General features: G+C 34.9%; 1 protein-coding gene across 1 annotated transcript in view; it reads right to left on the bottom strand.

Moving 5' to 3' along the window:
- The window catches only part of LOC106466556 (neuroblastoma-amplified sequence-like), a 159,397-nt gene that overhangs the window by 89,024 nt on the left and 53,004 nt on the right, over positions 1-17,369 (bottom strand). The window contains exons 14-19 of the mRNA XM_022394589.1: positions 14,772-14,837; positions 10,438-10,567; positions 9,590-9,724; positions 2,877-3,050; positions 2,559-2,629; positions 2,294-2,353 (exon numbers count right to left, since the gene is read on the bottom strand). Coding sequence (XP_022250297.1) covers positions 2,294-2,353; positions 2,559-2,629; positions 2,877-3,050; positions 9,590-9,724; positions 10,438-10,567; positions 14,772-14,837 — 636 coding nt within the window. The remainder of the gene's footprint in view (positions 1-2,293; positions 2,354-2,558; positions 2,630-2,876; positions 3,051-9,589; positions 9,725-10,437; positions 10,568-14,771; positions 14,838-17,369) is intronic.

Raw genomic sequence — 17,369 nt, 5'->3', positions numbered from 1 at the left:
ATTAGGCAAAAAAGAGGAGAAAGAAGTGGAGATATTCCTTGAGAAACCCAAAATGTAAACAGAACACCAAATAAAGGGAAATATGAAACATTAAAGATATGAGCGATGAAAGGGGGAAAAAAGAATGACAAATGCCAGATGAAATCTGCCTGAAGTTAAACTAAGGTAAAATTGAAAGCCTTTAGAAGGGAAGGCTTGTAAGTACCGAAACTCAAAAGAGATAAAAGAAACAACACAGAAAACATAAAAATAATTTTCTGAAAATGTGTAAAGGAGGTCTTGCAGATACAGCAATAGAAGTATGGAAGGCATTCCATTTTAAAGTTAGGGAAAACTGATAATTTTAGGACTTTGGAAAATGGGTTTAGCCATTAGATGGGGAAGGTGAGCAGTAGTGGAAGCAGATACGGTAGACCCCGGCTCCCAAGGACCAACACATGAATTTAAATTACTAGTACAAAGGATAAATTATAAACAAAACGAAATTAATTGTAAGAAGTATAAAGTAGAGATGAAACAAAAGAAACAGTAAAAAGTATAAACTATAAAGAAAAACAAAATGAAATAGTCAATGTAGTGAAAATGGTGTAGGATATGCATCCCTTATGATGTTGAGTTGAAGAAAATCTGGAACCGTGGTAGATATGAACTTGTCCATAAAACTACAGGAAACCAATAAACTAATTAATGGTAAGAAGAATAAGTTATAAACTAAATGAAATTAATAGTAAAAAGGATAAAGTATAAACTAAATAAAATGAATTGTAATAATTATAAATTAGGGATGAAATGAAAGTAACTGTAAAAGGATAAACTCTAAAGAAAAATAAAATGAATTAGTCAACATATTAAAATAGGGAAAAAAATGGTGTAGGGAATGCATCCTATATGATGTAGTGAGGAATAAAAACTGGAAACTAAGTAGATATTATCCTGCCAATAAAACCACAGGCAAACTGATAAAAAATACAGTAACGAAGCCGAATCAAACAAGATAGTGAACAGAAAGATGAAGGAAATCTAAACTAGAACTACCGTGAAATCGAAAATAACAAAAACTAGTTAAGCCTAATTGAACAGTACAAAAGAAGAACTATGAAGACTAATGACAAATCGTAACACAACTTAGTATTAACTAATCTAAATAATCATATGTTACGGAATTAAAATAATTACAGATAATGATATTAACAATAAAATTTCAAAACGTCTTATCTTTCCAAAGTTGGCAGACTATATGGCAAATGGTGGACCACAAAGCACAAGGCGATCACGAAAGTGCGGACTTTAGACATTCAAACTCCCGATGAAATAAGACAGAAACTGTCCATGGAGTAACGTGAATGAAAGCCATTATAAACATACAAAAAGAACACAGAATATCCGTATTGGGAATGGAGACTACATAATGGAAAAGAAGAAACAAACATATGAAATCTGGTGGTGGAAAAAGGCTATCAAGATCTCCGTCTGCCTGGCTTCTATAGGAGGAACTGTGGGTGAGAACCGAAGAAAGAGGCCAACCTTTTAATGTTCAATTTTCCGGAGGATAAACACAGATAAAAATCCATGCCAAATCATCCACACCTGCGGCCTGTGAGATAGCGCTAGTCATAGACGAGACCCCCAAAGTGGTAACATTAGCATCAGAATGCAACTGGAATAAGCTGGGATAAATGAAGGTAAATTTCAAACTCTAGAAAATCTGGAAGTTATAATAAATGAAGACTACTTCATGAGTATACTAAATACGAACATGAAACAGTAAAGAATGACAAAAAAAAAAACGTCTGAGTACAGGCAAACGAGAGGTGCTAGTTCAGTAGAGGTGCATAGAGGGGGTCACATGTCTCATGTGAGTGTACAATGCTTCTGTTGGTGGAGAGGTGATGCATGATGATTTACATGAGAGACACACTGAACCCCTTGATTCCAATAGAGGGAAGCACAAGGCTTGTGGCAAGTGTAAAGAAAAAGTTCACATATAGGGGGTAGCAATGAACAAGAACAGCTAATCTTGTGAACGGAGGGAAGTACTGTACTGGAAATTATGTTTTACTGCAAAAATTAAAAATATACAAGTACAATTTCAATTGAAAAGTTATAGTCAATAACAAACAAAACAACTACAATATGATATGAAATCTAGTGATAGAGAGAGAGAGAAAGTGAAACTCCCATTGTTGGTTGATTATCTACAAGTTTGCATTTTCCATTGAAATTTTCACTAAATATCTAGTTATTTATTTAAGCTTCAAAATTGCAACAATTTTTGATTACATGATTCACTCACCCAGAGCCCCTTTGAGGTAGACAATCCAAAATCAAAAAGGCATAGTTCAGTTGGTCATTCCTGGTTCAAATAAATGACATCTTTAAAACTTGTGTAAATTATTTTATTCACAGCAAACAGTCTGGATATTAGAAAAAGACACAAATTAAATATTTAAATTTGAAAATTTCTACCAGTTTCTCTATGCAAAAAACTTTATACTGCTAATCATATACCTAGCTAAGAAAAATTTAAGAGTTTCTATAACAGGAAAAGTAGGTATTACCTTTCACAAACGTAGATACAATTCAAAGCCAAGGTAATAAGTTCATCAATGTCTCCAATAATTGGATCAGACTAGAAAAAAAACAAAATGAACAACAACAACAGATATTACAGTGAAGGTCAATTATAACCCAGATTAAGTTAAGTAATGAGGAGGTTGCCAGATGAAAGGACACATTAATTATTTTAAATCTAGTAGATGGCTAATTTGTTAACCTCCGTAATCAGTGTGAACATTTCTTATAAAATGATTTCATAATTAACAACAGAGACCCAATGATAATGAATTATCAAAATGAGATGGATAAACAGTTCTTACATCCTTTCGTACACTTTGAAAAATCTTCACACAGGGGTTCAGGTCGTTCACTGCTAAGCCAATCAAATATTCTTTCAGCAGTGTTTTCTGGCTGCCAGCTTGATGCTTCTCACATCGACTTAAAAAAGGAAGCAGCCACTGTTTTACGTTCTTGACAAAGTTTTCTTCATCACTCTAAAACATAGATATCACATAACACACTAAGCTAGAGCTGTTCTAGATTTTAATTCAACAAAAGAAAAAATGCTATAGCTAATAAATAATGAGTTGCAATTTTCCTGAAAAAAAGTTAATTTTATTATATTTGGTTTTCTTCAGAGTTTCTATGAATGAATTTCTCATTAAAGTTTGAATAACAAACTTTAATTTTAAAGCTGAGCTTTTATATAAATTTTTAATCAGTTTTACTTTTTATTCTTTGTTAATAGCAAGAATACACAAAAGTCAGATTGATTAAAGTGACAAAGCATAAATGAAATAAACTCTGTTTGTTTTGAATTTCACGCAAAGCTACACGAGGGCTATCTGCACTAGCCATCCCTAATTTAGCAGTGTAAGACTATAGGGAAGGCAGCTAGTCATCACCACCCACCACCAACTCTTGGGCTACTCTTTTACCAATGAATAGTGGGATTGACTATCACATTGTAACACCCCCCACAGATGAAAGGGCGAGCATGTTTGATGTGATGGGGATTCGAGCCCGCAGATTGCGAGTCGAACGCTCTAACCACCTGGCCATGCCAAGCCGAAATAAAGTCAGTTATTTAAAAAACAAATCTTATACAACAAATGCAAGATCATTTTGGTAAAACAAGTGTTTACAGTGTAATGTTAAATCTTATGTTAATTTTTTGTATGTAAAATTATAGTTTTTGTGTAATATTTCCAAGTGACGTAACTTAGCTTTAAGTCATGAGTGAGCTACAAGATATCATAAGCAGATAATTATGGTGTTCTTACTATGTAAACTGCATCTATATAAAGAAATTCTCAGAATAAATAACATCAATCTGTTTCTTAACCACCAGTATATTACCATTCACTTTAGATTGGTTTACCACATTTCTATCTCATAACTATACTTACAGTTTCTAATTCTCGCTACTTAGCATGTCGTATGTGTATACTACATTCATGTTATTAAATTTCTGTCAGTTCATTTGGTTAACATTTTTATGAATTCAAAAAAAAACATCCATGTAAATGTTGATTTTTATTTATATATTTTTTCACATTATTTCATTCCAAGTACATCAATTTTAGAAATTTAAAAATAACAACATAAAAACATCCAAATAAATCTTAAATTTCTTATCGATTTTTTGTTATCATTAATCAAAAATTTCTCATTTTTTTCATGCAAATAAATCAATGGAAGGTTTTGAAAATCTCAATTTTTAAGATTTATAAAAAAAACAAAAAATAAAAACTATCAATATAAATCTTAAATTTTACTCAAATTTTTTTCATCATCGATCAAGCCTACCTCACATTTTTACATCCAATTAAATCACTGAAAGGTTTTGAAGGCCTCCATTTTTAGAAAATTCCCCACAAAAACCATCAGTGGAAGAATTAAATTTTTTATTTTTACTGTTAATAAAGCAAATCTCACATTTTTTTTTTCAATCCAAGTGAATCAGTGGAAATTTTGAAAGTTTCTCTATCCTGAGATTAACCTGCCTCGATATTTCTTTGTCTTTATTGTTCAAACCCAGTTCTTAAAAGTTTCCTTCCCTCAGCTGTGATTTTATCTTTTTAATACTGTCAGTCTCAATTTCATTTTAATATTCACTTTGTAACTAATATAAATTTCTTATGAATATATTGGCCAGCCAGTTTTCTAGAACTCACTTAACTATTACCAAAAACACGATAACAAGAATTTCAGGCGTTATATATTAAAAGCTGTGTAAACATTTTAGAAACTATTTAGTATCAAAGAAATTATCAAAGCTCATTTTTGATGATATAATAGATGCTATTATAAGGAGAGTCAATTTTTCTTCAAGGTAGGAAAGACATTCAGAGTCAATGCTGTTGAGAAACAACCTAGTTGTTGAGCACTAACGATTTGTTCCTATTGTTCTGAGCAAAATTCTGAAAAGTCACATAAGTTTATATTTTTTCCTATATTGAAAATATATTTCTGATAATACTTTCTTATTCTCATACTTTAGCTTTATCCTGACAAAAATTTCTATTCTCTGCCCATCTAAGCATTGGAATAAATTATACCTCGCTTGTTCCAGTCTTTATACCCCACTATATCATCCATAGCAATTTTAATCTTGTCACACTATTTCTACTTATGTCAATGCACCTTCTATACCATATCTGTACATATGCTCCCATTATTACTTCTTATCACCCATAGCAATTTTAATCTTGTGACACACTCTCTCCACTTACGTCTATGCACCTTCTATATCAGATCTGTACATATGCTCCCATTATCACTTCTTATTCGCTTTATCAAAACTAGCAAGATTATCAGACCCGAACACTGGCCATCATGGGGAGGAAGAGCAGGATAGGAAAATGTAATCACCCGAAACACACTTACCTCATGTCACACTTTAGAAAGAATCCCACATTGACAAGGTAGAGGGGTTAGTGAGGGCAAGATATTGTACGTGCTTACAAAAATCATCCTGGCCCCAACCGTGCAGACGAGGTCCCATGTCTCATGATTGGAAATATAGGGCTATGGACCCAAAGTGTTCCTTGTACAGCATGGGGACCTACAAGCATGTGATATAATTGTATCATATTAATATGATATTAAGGGAACCCAACCTAAAATGTTACAGAATGTTGCATATCAAACCATCTGAATTAAGAAGAGAAGGCAAGCAACACAAATGTGGACAAATCCTCACTCCAACCTGAAGAAGCACAAGATGCAACAAACCGAGCTCGGAATTACGGGCCCAAGAACCCAACCCAAAAGTTACAGAAAGTTGCATGCAAGCCACAGTAATTATGAAGAGAAGGCAAGCAACATCCAGAAGACAAACCTTCCCCCCAACCTGAAGAAGCACAGAACACAAGAAACTGCACTCCTAATTATGGGGCCACTTACGCCTCACTCAACCTGAAAAAAAACAGAGATCATCTGTCCTGGGATTATGAACTTCATTCATGACTTCCTAACCTGATAAGCAAGGCAAGACCCCTGCCCCTGGAATTACAAGGAGGATATGGAACACACAAAGTTCAACCAATGGCTCAAAAATATGACGCTTTGCATGTGGAATTATAGGGAGTCAAGGGCCCTCTTCCATGATCATGGAAAGTAATATAATAACCAAAAAAGAACTGGATAGTGAAGTATCATCTCTGAAAGAGAATTATGAGGAGGCTCCCCATAGGCTTGTCCTGCTCCCACCAGACATCTGGGAAAACCACCCAGGGTTAGGGGTGGGAGGGTATCCAGCTTTGCTCTCTTCTCCTTAAGTAGAATTATGTGTTCAAACATCACTCAGGAGGAACAGATCTTTGTCCACCATTCCAGCAATTGGAAACTGGGAGTGGTAAGAACTCCCATGCCCCACTCCGGAGAAATGGGGGGAAGAATTTGCATTGTGGAGTCCCAAGAAATGATGATATGGAGACAGTGCAGTAGGTGAACCACATTCCCTATTTTGAAAAGTAAACCACCCCAATCAGCAGGGATGGGAAAAATCTCTTTATGCTTTACTCATAATAGTCCATGACTGGAAGTCTAGTATTGTATATTATGTATGGTACTTAATAATTGTGTACCACTCAGAAAGTGCTAAGGTAGTCTTATGGAACACCTCATCTTAACAGAGCTTGTTGCTACAAGGAATTTTAGTTTACTGATAGCTAGTGCAGATTTAAAAAAAAGCATACCTGACCAGGAAACACTCGCTATTGAGTAGGATCCAAATGATAATGAGAAAAGGGTCCCTGAAAAGGAATAGAATAACACAGAAGAAATGAAGTCACTCACCTCTCTTAGAATCAACCGAGGCATGTAGAATAGCAACAGGGTTTGTCAAAATCTATCTGAGGAGGAAACTGTTAAATAACGTAAATAGTGCAATATAAAGATGTGTTCCACATACCAGCCTGTACACGTTTTTCTAGTGAGCGATGCAGCAGAATTGCCAGGAACATCAAGTTATGTTAATCTTGATGAGATGAAACCCGAAGAAATCTCCGTTCCTCCAATGAAAGCCTAGAATAAGCCATACAAACAAAGTGACATGAGATAAATGACACAGAAGGGTCCCATTGGATAAACAAATGGTGATGTGAGCCCTGAAATGCTTCAGTGTATACAACATAACATAGGATAGCTCGAACTGGACATAAAAACTGATCTGGATCCAAGTGGTCGTATAAATATGAAATGGGGGGAAGATGAATAGGAGAGAAAGCCTTATTTTCTTTTCTAGCTGCTGAAGTTTTGGGTAGAAAAGACCTGTCTGAATATAATAGAACACAAGTGGAATGGTAAAGAGTTCTGTGAACATGATGCTCAAACACATCCAAACTTCAATGCCTGCTAGCAAATAACAGATGAAAATAAGTCTTAAGTGAAAGATGATACAGTGAATATGACCCCAAAAGTTTAAAAGGTAGACAAGACATGGCATGCAGAACCACTGTGATATCCCAATTAAGAACCTGGAAAGAACAACAAGAATGGATAACCTGAAAAGATTTCAGAAGTAATGACAAAACGAGGGACTCAAACATTTTTCTTCTGTTAGAAAAAATAAAAGGTAGCCGATAAAGCAGCCTTATACTTAGCAATAGATGAAGGCACTAAACCTTTATCGAATAACCAGGACAGAGCGAATTAGTGCAAAAACCTTGGATAACAGATGAATCGGAAGTAACGAGTAAAGATGAAGACCCATCCAATCCTGGCTGAGAGCAGCTACGCCCAAAGCTATAGGGTGAGATACAAGAGACCAGAAGGACAGGAGCTGAGCATTCCAGTGTGTGGCAAAAGCATTGATCTGAGATGTTCCAAGACATGAGCAGATCCAATAAAAAACTTGAGGATGATGCATCCATTCCATGGGAAGAGTTCTGTTGGGACAAGATAATTGGTTGACTACTAAATTCATTACACCTGGAACATGACAAGCAAGGAAAACAATCTGATGTTTGTGTGTCCAGCTAAAAATGACTGTTTGAGAAAATGAGCTTTTCTGGAATTTCTAAGGGCTGAAGCAGGAATGTGAGCTCCCTCCAGCAAGGCATCTCTCTCCAAAAGATCCCAACAACAAACCAACAAAGATACCAAGGAGAGAGCAGAAGCCAATAACCTGACCAAAGTAGAAGCCAATAAATGACTAAGATTCTCTGAAAATTGGCAAGGAAATCGGTGATAAACCTCAGACAACACTTACAAAGATGATAAAAAATGCAAAACTGTTGTAGGTGACATGAATTCTTGAAACTGAGATTAATTAAGGCAAACCATGGCATCTTCTCTAGAGCCCCAAATAAGAAGAAAAGGATCTAACCTCCGAGAGTCCAAATAAGAGTTCTCCAGGTGATGAAAAGTCAAGGCATGCTGATCCAATGAACAAGGAAGATAAGGCATGGCTGAACCTTTCTCAAATAATCAGCAAATCTCCTCACGTGCACAGCAATATTTGGTGAAGGTAGAGGACCAGGTAATCAGACAAATGATTTTCCCCAGTAAAGACAGAGAAGATTCATAAGCTACAGAAGAAATACTCAGAACATTATAAACTCGGTGTACTAGTTGCAAATAAGGTGCAGGAAGCGGAATGTCTGTCCAAGGCTCTTGATTAGCTATCTGAGCAAAGTTAAAAAGATATAGAATCTAAATTCCCACCAGTCCACCCTTGATCCTCAGAGCCAACAGGAGAAAAAATATCAGACTGCATGTGAGACACTGCATATGAAGAACTCTATGTCCTCCATGGAAATTGCTCCTCCCCACTCCCCCTGACACCTAGGTAATGCCAGACTCATAAGGTGGTAGAGGAAGAGCATCAGGCAATTCCATGTTTGTGACGTGAACGTGTGTATTCATATTCAAAGAATGTCTCCGATTTTTTCTTTTTTTTTGTAAAATAAAGAAAATAAACAACAACTGAAGACCCACTAGAAAAAGTATAAAAGAACCCCCCCCCCCCAAAAAATGTTGAAAACATAGTAATAACAGTGAAGAAAAACCCACAGTAATCACGTAAGACCATCACTGCAGTTTCTGCTGTTGGGAGTTTATATACAGATCTGATATAGAGGGTGCATCGACATAGGTGGAAGGAGTCACAAGATTAAAATTGCTATGAGTGATATTGTAGGGTATAAATACTGCAGCAAGTGAGGCATAAGTCCTGCCAATGCTTAGATGGGCAGAGAAGAGAAACTTTTGTTGGGATAAAGTGTGTGATTCAGAACCAAATTTTACATCATCTCCTTTAACATTTACAGAACAGAAGTAAATTTTAAAGCAGTATTTTTGTTGTTATTTATTATACAATATGATTAAATCTCCCATAACTCATAGAATTATTAGTGGGTGGATTATTGTACTTGTTAGTTTCAAAATTATTTGATTCACCTACAAAGTGAGCTCTCAGTAGGGAAAGAAATAAAATATTTTTTGTTCTTGCATACCTTAGTATTAAATAAACTGGTCTAACAGATACAAGCTGAGTTTATAAAATGTTCAATGAAGAAACTTTTACCATAGACATCATGAGGTTTAGCTTTTCCATATTGTTCATCTTTTCCAGTTCTTCAAAAGATAACTTTTTGTTCATGTGACAGCTGTACACCAAGGTTTCCATGGTTACCAGATCATCCAGAAGTTTTTCTAATCCCTGAGTATCATATACACCTCTTCTAAGTAAATAATATATCAATGCTTATATGAACAAAAGAAATACTGAGATTATTGTGTCCTGGTTTGTTTTTTCCTTCTCCATGAGATATAATAGCTTAACTCCATACATACTTTTTTAAAGACTACAACAGTTCCATGAGATCCTTGCTCTGTATATACCTTTTTAAAGACTACGACTTTGAAGAATCATCTTCTAAGACTTAATATTCAGAAATCAGTTGTAGTACATGAAACAGCTTGAAAATGAGATTCTCAGAAAGGTAATTAATAATTACAACTTACATAAAATTAGGCTAACATGGATAAATATTTTATTTAAATACTTTAACTGAAATAATTAGGTATAAAACTAGCCATTACACTGTTAAATCTACCACTGTCATTTTTCAAAAGTTGAGTAAGTGTGATGATTATATTAGTTTTATATACGCTTCAATATAAGAAATATATTAATATTACAACACCTAGATGTAAACAAATCATACATAATAAATATACTGATATTACTCTAATGTAAACAAACAATTTATACATATTAAACTTAAGTTGCACAAAATTAATGAATATGTTTCATATATAAAAATGGGTATGAAATCCTTCACAATGTCTTTTTATTACTTATATTAAAAACATATTGCACAAGCAACTGTACAGGATTCTTAGGTCAGAAAAAAAAACATTATTACACACCTTTACATTTCGTTCAAGACCAAGTCGAACAAGCTCAAGAGCATTATCAACTAGCTGACTGTACTGTTCTATTTCTCTAGCTCGCTCATCATACCACTGAGTAAGCAGGTCTTTTGTCAGTTTTTCTTTACTAGCAACATTAAAAAAAAACTGTATATTGTACTGAAACTTCTGTTCTTTTGGAGCATTTTCCCTATAACATTCACAAATTATAGTCACACAAATTTGAACTCAAAAGTATATAAACATTGTCACTGCTTTATATTTTACAATGACTCATTGTTTATTATAAAATATTTAATTTATTTTTAATTGTAAACTAAGAAGAGAGAAGTTTTATAAGCATCAAATTCTATTTGTTTATTTTTATGAAGACAGTTTTTTTTGTGGATACAAATTATTATATTAATAGTCTTGTATATGTTGGCATCTCATAAAATTCTAACTTATAAAACAATGTAAAATCCAAGTTGAAATACAATAGGTTTTCATGCAATGAAGATCACTATCACCTATGTGAAAATAAAACTAGTGATGTTCTTATTGCCTCCAACAGTGAAATGTTAACATTTTCTTTACCTGAAAATATACTTCTGATAGATACTCACTCTCACACAATTAAGCTATTTCCCTGTTTATCTGCTTTAGAGATTTGCATGTCACTTGCCTTTAAGCAACTCCCATCTAATCTCACGAAATTTCTAGTGAATTACTCTACTGCATAATGATATTAAGCAGCTAAGCTTTCCACCATAGGAGGGCAACACACACACCCTTGCACACTAGCTCCCTCTCTACTTTTGCACTTGTAAATCATCATTCTTTGATGAGGAAAAGAATACTAAAGTGAACTTGAAGTGGGGAGGAAAGGTGGGAATGTGTGAAGATGCGAGTATCTATTGGAAATATATTTTCAGGTAAGGAAAATGTTAACTTTCAAGATGATACACACCTCTTCACACACTGAATCCCACACTGAAGTGGTGGCCAATGCAAAGATTTACCCAGATGAGTTCCCATCAGAAAGCACCCAAGGGAAACACATGGAGTTTGACACCCTATGGCAGGGTCTCCATAGAGGCACACCCATAGGATACCACATCTAATCTTTTTGCCTAAGAAAGAAGGGAGAAAGAGGCAAATGAGACCCATGTGTCACAGGGATGGTCAAAATAAGAATATACCTGTCCGAGTACTTTCACACAGGTGCTGCGGGAGAATGGCACAGAATCTACATCACAGAGTGTGGAATATAGTGTGTGCTCACCTCAACGTGACTGAACAGACAGCTGCAGGAGGAAGGCACAGTTTGTTAGTGAGTTCTTGTCTCAACTTAACTGAATAGAAGATGACCACAGGAAGAGGGCCCATGGGTATAATGTGTTCATCTAGACTCTACTGAATAGACATGATCACAGGAGGAGGACACATTGTAGTGGTACATGCTCACCTAGACTCAACTGGACATTCAAGGGCTGCATGAGGAGGGCACGATTGGCATGTTATAAGTATAGTTATATGAGGGATGACCTGCACTATGCTGACAGTGTCACCAATGCCCCACTTCCCACTGATAGGCACCCCTTGTTATAGCCTCAGCAGTTAGGTTCCAATCAGTGAGAATTTTATATGGTTCACCACTACAGTGGCTAGAAACTGGTAAATGGGAAGGGTCTCCCATGTTCCATTTGATGAGAAGGGGGGGGAGTAATTCACAGTGGGTAGACCTTGAGAAAATGCCCAGATTCCTATCAGTCTTGTTTTAACCAGAGACAATGGGTGACCATGTATCCTTACTTTGAAAAGACTGTAAACATGAGACAGGGAAGCAGGCTGAATACCTCGTGGTGCTGGCTTTTTCTATGATGGTCCATGGAATAGGTACAGTCTAAATAAATATATATATATACCACAAAGACACCTCAAGTGGTCTTGCAAAACACCCCATCTCAACAGTAGGTATGTATGGAGTCAGGGCTGGTGGTAGGAGTGCTTTCCGTTATCCTGGCTGGATGCAGAATTTTGGAAAATAAATATACCCTGGGAGGCACCACCAGTCACGATCCTATTAACAAATCCTGTAATAAAAAAAGATAAATGTATTCAACTGTAAAGGTGGTGGGTAGACTGTAGGATGTGCACAGAGGCAGGAGGTAGCCTTCAGGTGATGACACAGCCAGATCATGAAGTTAATGGGCAATGAAGAGAGAACCAAGGTTGACCCAACCAGATGGGTACTACCAAGAGGACAAGACAAGGAGTGATTCCAATCAAGGCCAGAACCTGATGTAAAAGATGGAGATGTGGGAAATCTTGAGGAAAAGTATAAAACCAGTCCTGGCTGAGGGCATCAATAGCCAAGGCTGAGGGTTAGGGAACAGGTGATCAGAAAAGAGGGAAATTAGAAATGAGAGTGGTTGCAAGGCATTGATGAGTGGAGGAACCTGATGAGGATTGGTTCAATAATGTCCAGGGTAAGAAAGCAATGGGTCTTGAATTTTATTTCCCTCTGGCATTTAATATAGGAGAAACCGAGTTGTCGTTGAAATGATCCACTAGGAGGGGTAAGAATGAGAGCATGTTTGATGAACTACTGAAAGTTTGAGTGCATTGATATGGTGAAAGGACTTGTCCTGGGTCCAAAAGCCAGATGTGAAATTATTGTTCAAAGATGAACCCCAACCAGATGGGGAAGCATTGGTGAAGACACGCAGGTCCAGTTTGGGTGGAGGTAACAGAACACCGATGATGATATTGGATTGGTCCAGCCATCAATACAAATTATCAAGTAGAGGAGGGGGGGATAGGTGAACCACTAAGGTCAAAGTACCCTGTGAGAGAGTTCTTTGGTCGAGGAAGGACAAACAGAGGAGGTGCATATGTGTGTGTGACCCAAAGGGATAAGCAGTTCCAGTGAAACCATGGTCTCCAAACACTAAAAATCTCTCGTGCAGTAGGAGTAGAATAGGCAGATGGTAGATGAAAGAAGGCTCAGTACAACTGAGAAAAGACTTGAAAAACACTCCCAGGTGAATAACATATTGAGTGGGAGTGAGGAAATTTTGGAAGTATTTATAAACACTGCCTTTACGAGATACTGCACATAGATGGGATCAAAAGGAGGAAAAGGAAACATAATGAGGGCTGAGAGAAGGAGAGAAAAAGGATTGGGTGAAAGTATAGTAACCCTTGTGTAGATGGAAAAGTGTCACCCCAGAAGCTCAAATTGTGATAGCCAAGCACCAACATGACCCAAATTGACTTAATTATCACAGACGAGCTCAACAAATCTGACTCTGGGAAGAAGAGGAAGTGGAAATCAAAAGATGGGAAACTGGGGTCTAACTCAAGGTACAATGGTGGAGGGTTGGATTTGGGATGGTGTGAAAACTAAGAATGAAAGTGAGGTTTGATGATAGGGGCAGCCACAGCCAATGATTCAATCAAATCAGAAATACCTCTAAATTTAAGGGCCAAGAAAGGAGGCCAGGTGAAGGTCTCATAGAAGGAAGTTGACCTTGGGATAAGAGAGTATCACTACCCAATAATTCCAAGCAATAAAGAGCCTAGTGAGCAGGTATAGGACACAATGGTGAAGTGAAGGGAATTAGAATCACCCACAAAATGATCCTGGGAATGGTGGAGCACCTCAGATTTGAAATTTAAAAAAAGAGAGGTAAACAGGCATAATGAAAAGGATTAATAGAAGAGAGAAGTATTGGGCACTGGAAGGCAAAACCTACATCAAATAGCCCCCTCTCCCCAAATAGGCAAGGGCAATCCCAAATGTGAAAATAATAAAAGGGTATTCAGAATACCAAAAATCAAGGATATAAGAATCAGATAAATGGGAAGGGTGAGGCTTGAGGTTAAAGGAACACAACTGATCAAGGAAGTGTATCACACACCTATTGGTGGAGAACTTTTGCTGCATAAAAACATAATAATGCAGTAGTGCAATTCAAGAGAAATCTCATCAAATTACATGGGAGTTGCCTAATGGCATGTGAATATCTAAGACAGATGTACAGATAAGATAGCCTAATTGTGTGAAGAGGTATACAAAAAATACTTCTTTTTCTTTTCCTATTAATACAATGCTTTGCAAGTACTGAGTAAAGATACATGGGCCACCTAAGACATCTGAACCAGATCACAATACAGCATATCAGCCATTCTTCCAATGACTTCATACTTATAATTAACTATATTTATTTTTGTGGATATTAATGTAGCATAACTGCACTGTTAATAAATAATTATTTATTATAACTGCTACAGCTGAAAATATGTTTCACATGTTTTTGAATAAAAAGGAAGTTAAATTTTCATACCAATACTTCTGAAGTTCAGGGTGATCTTCATAAAACTCCACAGCAAAGTCACGTGAAATTAAATCTCTGAGAAAGACAAAATGTTGATTACTTTACACAATGAAATATTAATAATTCATTATTTAGCTTGAAACCTAACATATGATTAAGTTTAGTAGTGTAATATACTAGTTTGATAAGTGACTTATCACTTTTATTAATAACTACATTCTACAAGTGCCAAATTTTCATAACTTCAAAAAGGAATTTTACAAAAAACAAAATAAAAGAGAATTTCAAAGGCTTCCTTTCATCCTAGAATTTCAATTTTCTTATTGTTAATTAGAAAGTTTCATTTCATACATCTAATCAATTTCAACTTGACTGATATTCATATTTCTTTTGATATTGTATTTGGCCAATCTCAGTAGTCACCACTTCCAGCTATAAATAGTACAAAACACCACATAAACTGACAAAGATCCACCAGTCATGTAGGACCTGAACTCTTATAATGGTGTTAGGTCAAGCTAGATAACAATAATCTGTGTTGAGTTCAATTTATATCTAATAAATATAGCTTCTCTTCAATAAATAATAGTTTATTTTATTAATGTTTATTGTTTAACCCTTTCAACATAGATACCCCTTTAAACACTTTTCTGCACAACTCACTGTGTTACATTCAACACCTTTACTACCAATGTATGTGAATGAAATTAACATTATAATGTAAATTATAATTCAAAGTTTTATATTATCTAAGTTTTAAGTCCTTTATTTCAAAATGATGATGACAAAACCTTGTCGAAACGTTGTACATTTGCTGTTAAGTTAAACTTATATTAAAGTTTTTCTTAATTACCCATTCAAGCCATCTTCAGCCATTATTAGCACTTATAGTTGTTTCTTACCAAAATATGTTATAGTTAGAGATACAATTAAACTGAATTTAGGTCTTACTTTTATATTTTAGTTGATTATGTATTTTTTATGTTTTAATATGCATAATTGAAAGGTTTAAACATTTTCTAAATATACATCATACTTTGCATCCATTCTCAAGGCTTACGATATTACGTGGTGCACACAAATTTTGCTGTAGGGTTGTGCATCTCTACCAGAGGGCACCATTGACTTATATAACAATGAATAATAAATGGTAAAGAACAAAAAAGGAAAATAAAACATTAAAATTTAACTAACTTAGAAGGAAAAAAGACCTGAAATTACAAATATAACCAAAAGAAGATCTTTAAAGATATTCTACAAAAAATTAAAAGGTATGTACTTTTTCTATATCCTAATTTTAATCATTTCATTGCATTGTACACTGATGATAATAGCTAGAGTTAGTGATACGGTAGAGAAAATGAGAAATAAAATATAAACATTTAACTTAAACAACTTTTGATAGTCATTTAGGTTCTAGAAGTTATGCAAATGAAATATGAAACTATAAACTTTTTATACTTAAAATGAAACTCACCTTGCACTCAATCCTGAATAGTTTTAATTCAGGATTTGAGTGGAAATAACTACTCTAGATAAATATCCCATCTTTATTAGAAAGACAAAATTAAAATAATGTCATTTTTGTATACAAGATACTTATTATCTTTAACAAAGTATTACCAGCTTTTGTGAGAATATTGTGGAGTTACTATATGTATTGTTGCATAAATGACCTTTCCCAGTTGAGTTGATGTAAAATGCATCACCCCATTGCCAAAGGGTTAAATATTATAAGCCTAACAATAATATTCAATAAATAAGGATTTGAGTCATCAGAATATTTTGCAGTCACCTACTGTACTTTCTAAACCTTACTAAGCTCACCTGATGTCATGTCTGAGAATAAACTTTTGAATAAATATCATTTCACACAAAAACATTTTAAGAATAAAAATTTTCTAAAGAAACCATTAAAATATTCCCAGATCTATGGTTTGTTTCTGAGTATTATAAACTTCAGTTTAGATTCCAATGACCATTCTTGTAGGAGTTACACCTTGTCACTTTCCAATAAAATCATAAATTACCCCTCATGCCATATTATTCCCTCTATGTTGAAATAATCAATTTATAGCCTACCCTATACAATGGTATTTAAACTTTACCTATAGGTATTTTAAAAGCTGGTTAGTAGTTGTGCAGACCACATGCTGTGAGATCATGAAAGGTGTGAGAACAAGAGAATGTGCTAAATATAATCAGTGGAAATACTTAACCAAACTGCATGAAACTCATCATAAACTTAACAAACAGTATCTTAGCAATTGATGTGTTTGAAGGAAAATGATGTTTGATTATAAACAAGATTACTACACTTATGATATACAACATTGTTTATTAACAAAAAAGGAACACAGATAAATGTTTCAGAATTCTATCAGATTCCATCTTCAGTATCTAAAACAAAATAAAACTAATTTACATAAGTCTTTGGGCATTGTCAAAGTACAATTGCTAAATATAATGATAATTAAACAAATAAAACAGTAATCATGGGGAGAAACTACAGCAAGAAAACACAACACAAAAAAGGTAAAATCAGTAATACAAACATATTAAAAAATGTATAATTTAAACGAAGACTGCATGTTGTTCAGTGTTGGA

This window comes from Limulus polyphemus, unplaced genomic scaffold (assembly GCF_000517525.1).
Source record: "Limulus polyphemus unplaced genomic scaffold, Limulus_polyphemus-2.1.2 Scaffold2300, whole genome shotgun sequence".
NCBI lineage: Eukaryota > Metazoa > Arthropoda > Merostomata > Xiphosura > Limulidae > Limulus > Limulus polyphemus.
The sequence above is the reverse complement of the archived record's forward strand: the minus strand, read 5'-3'. Positions and strand labels throughout refer to the sequence as shown.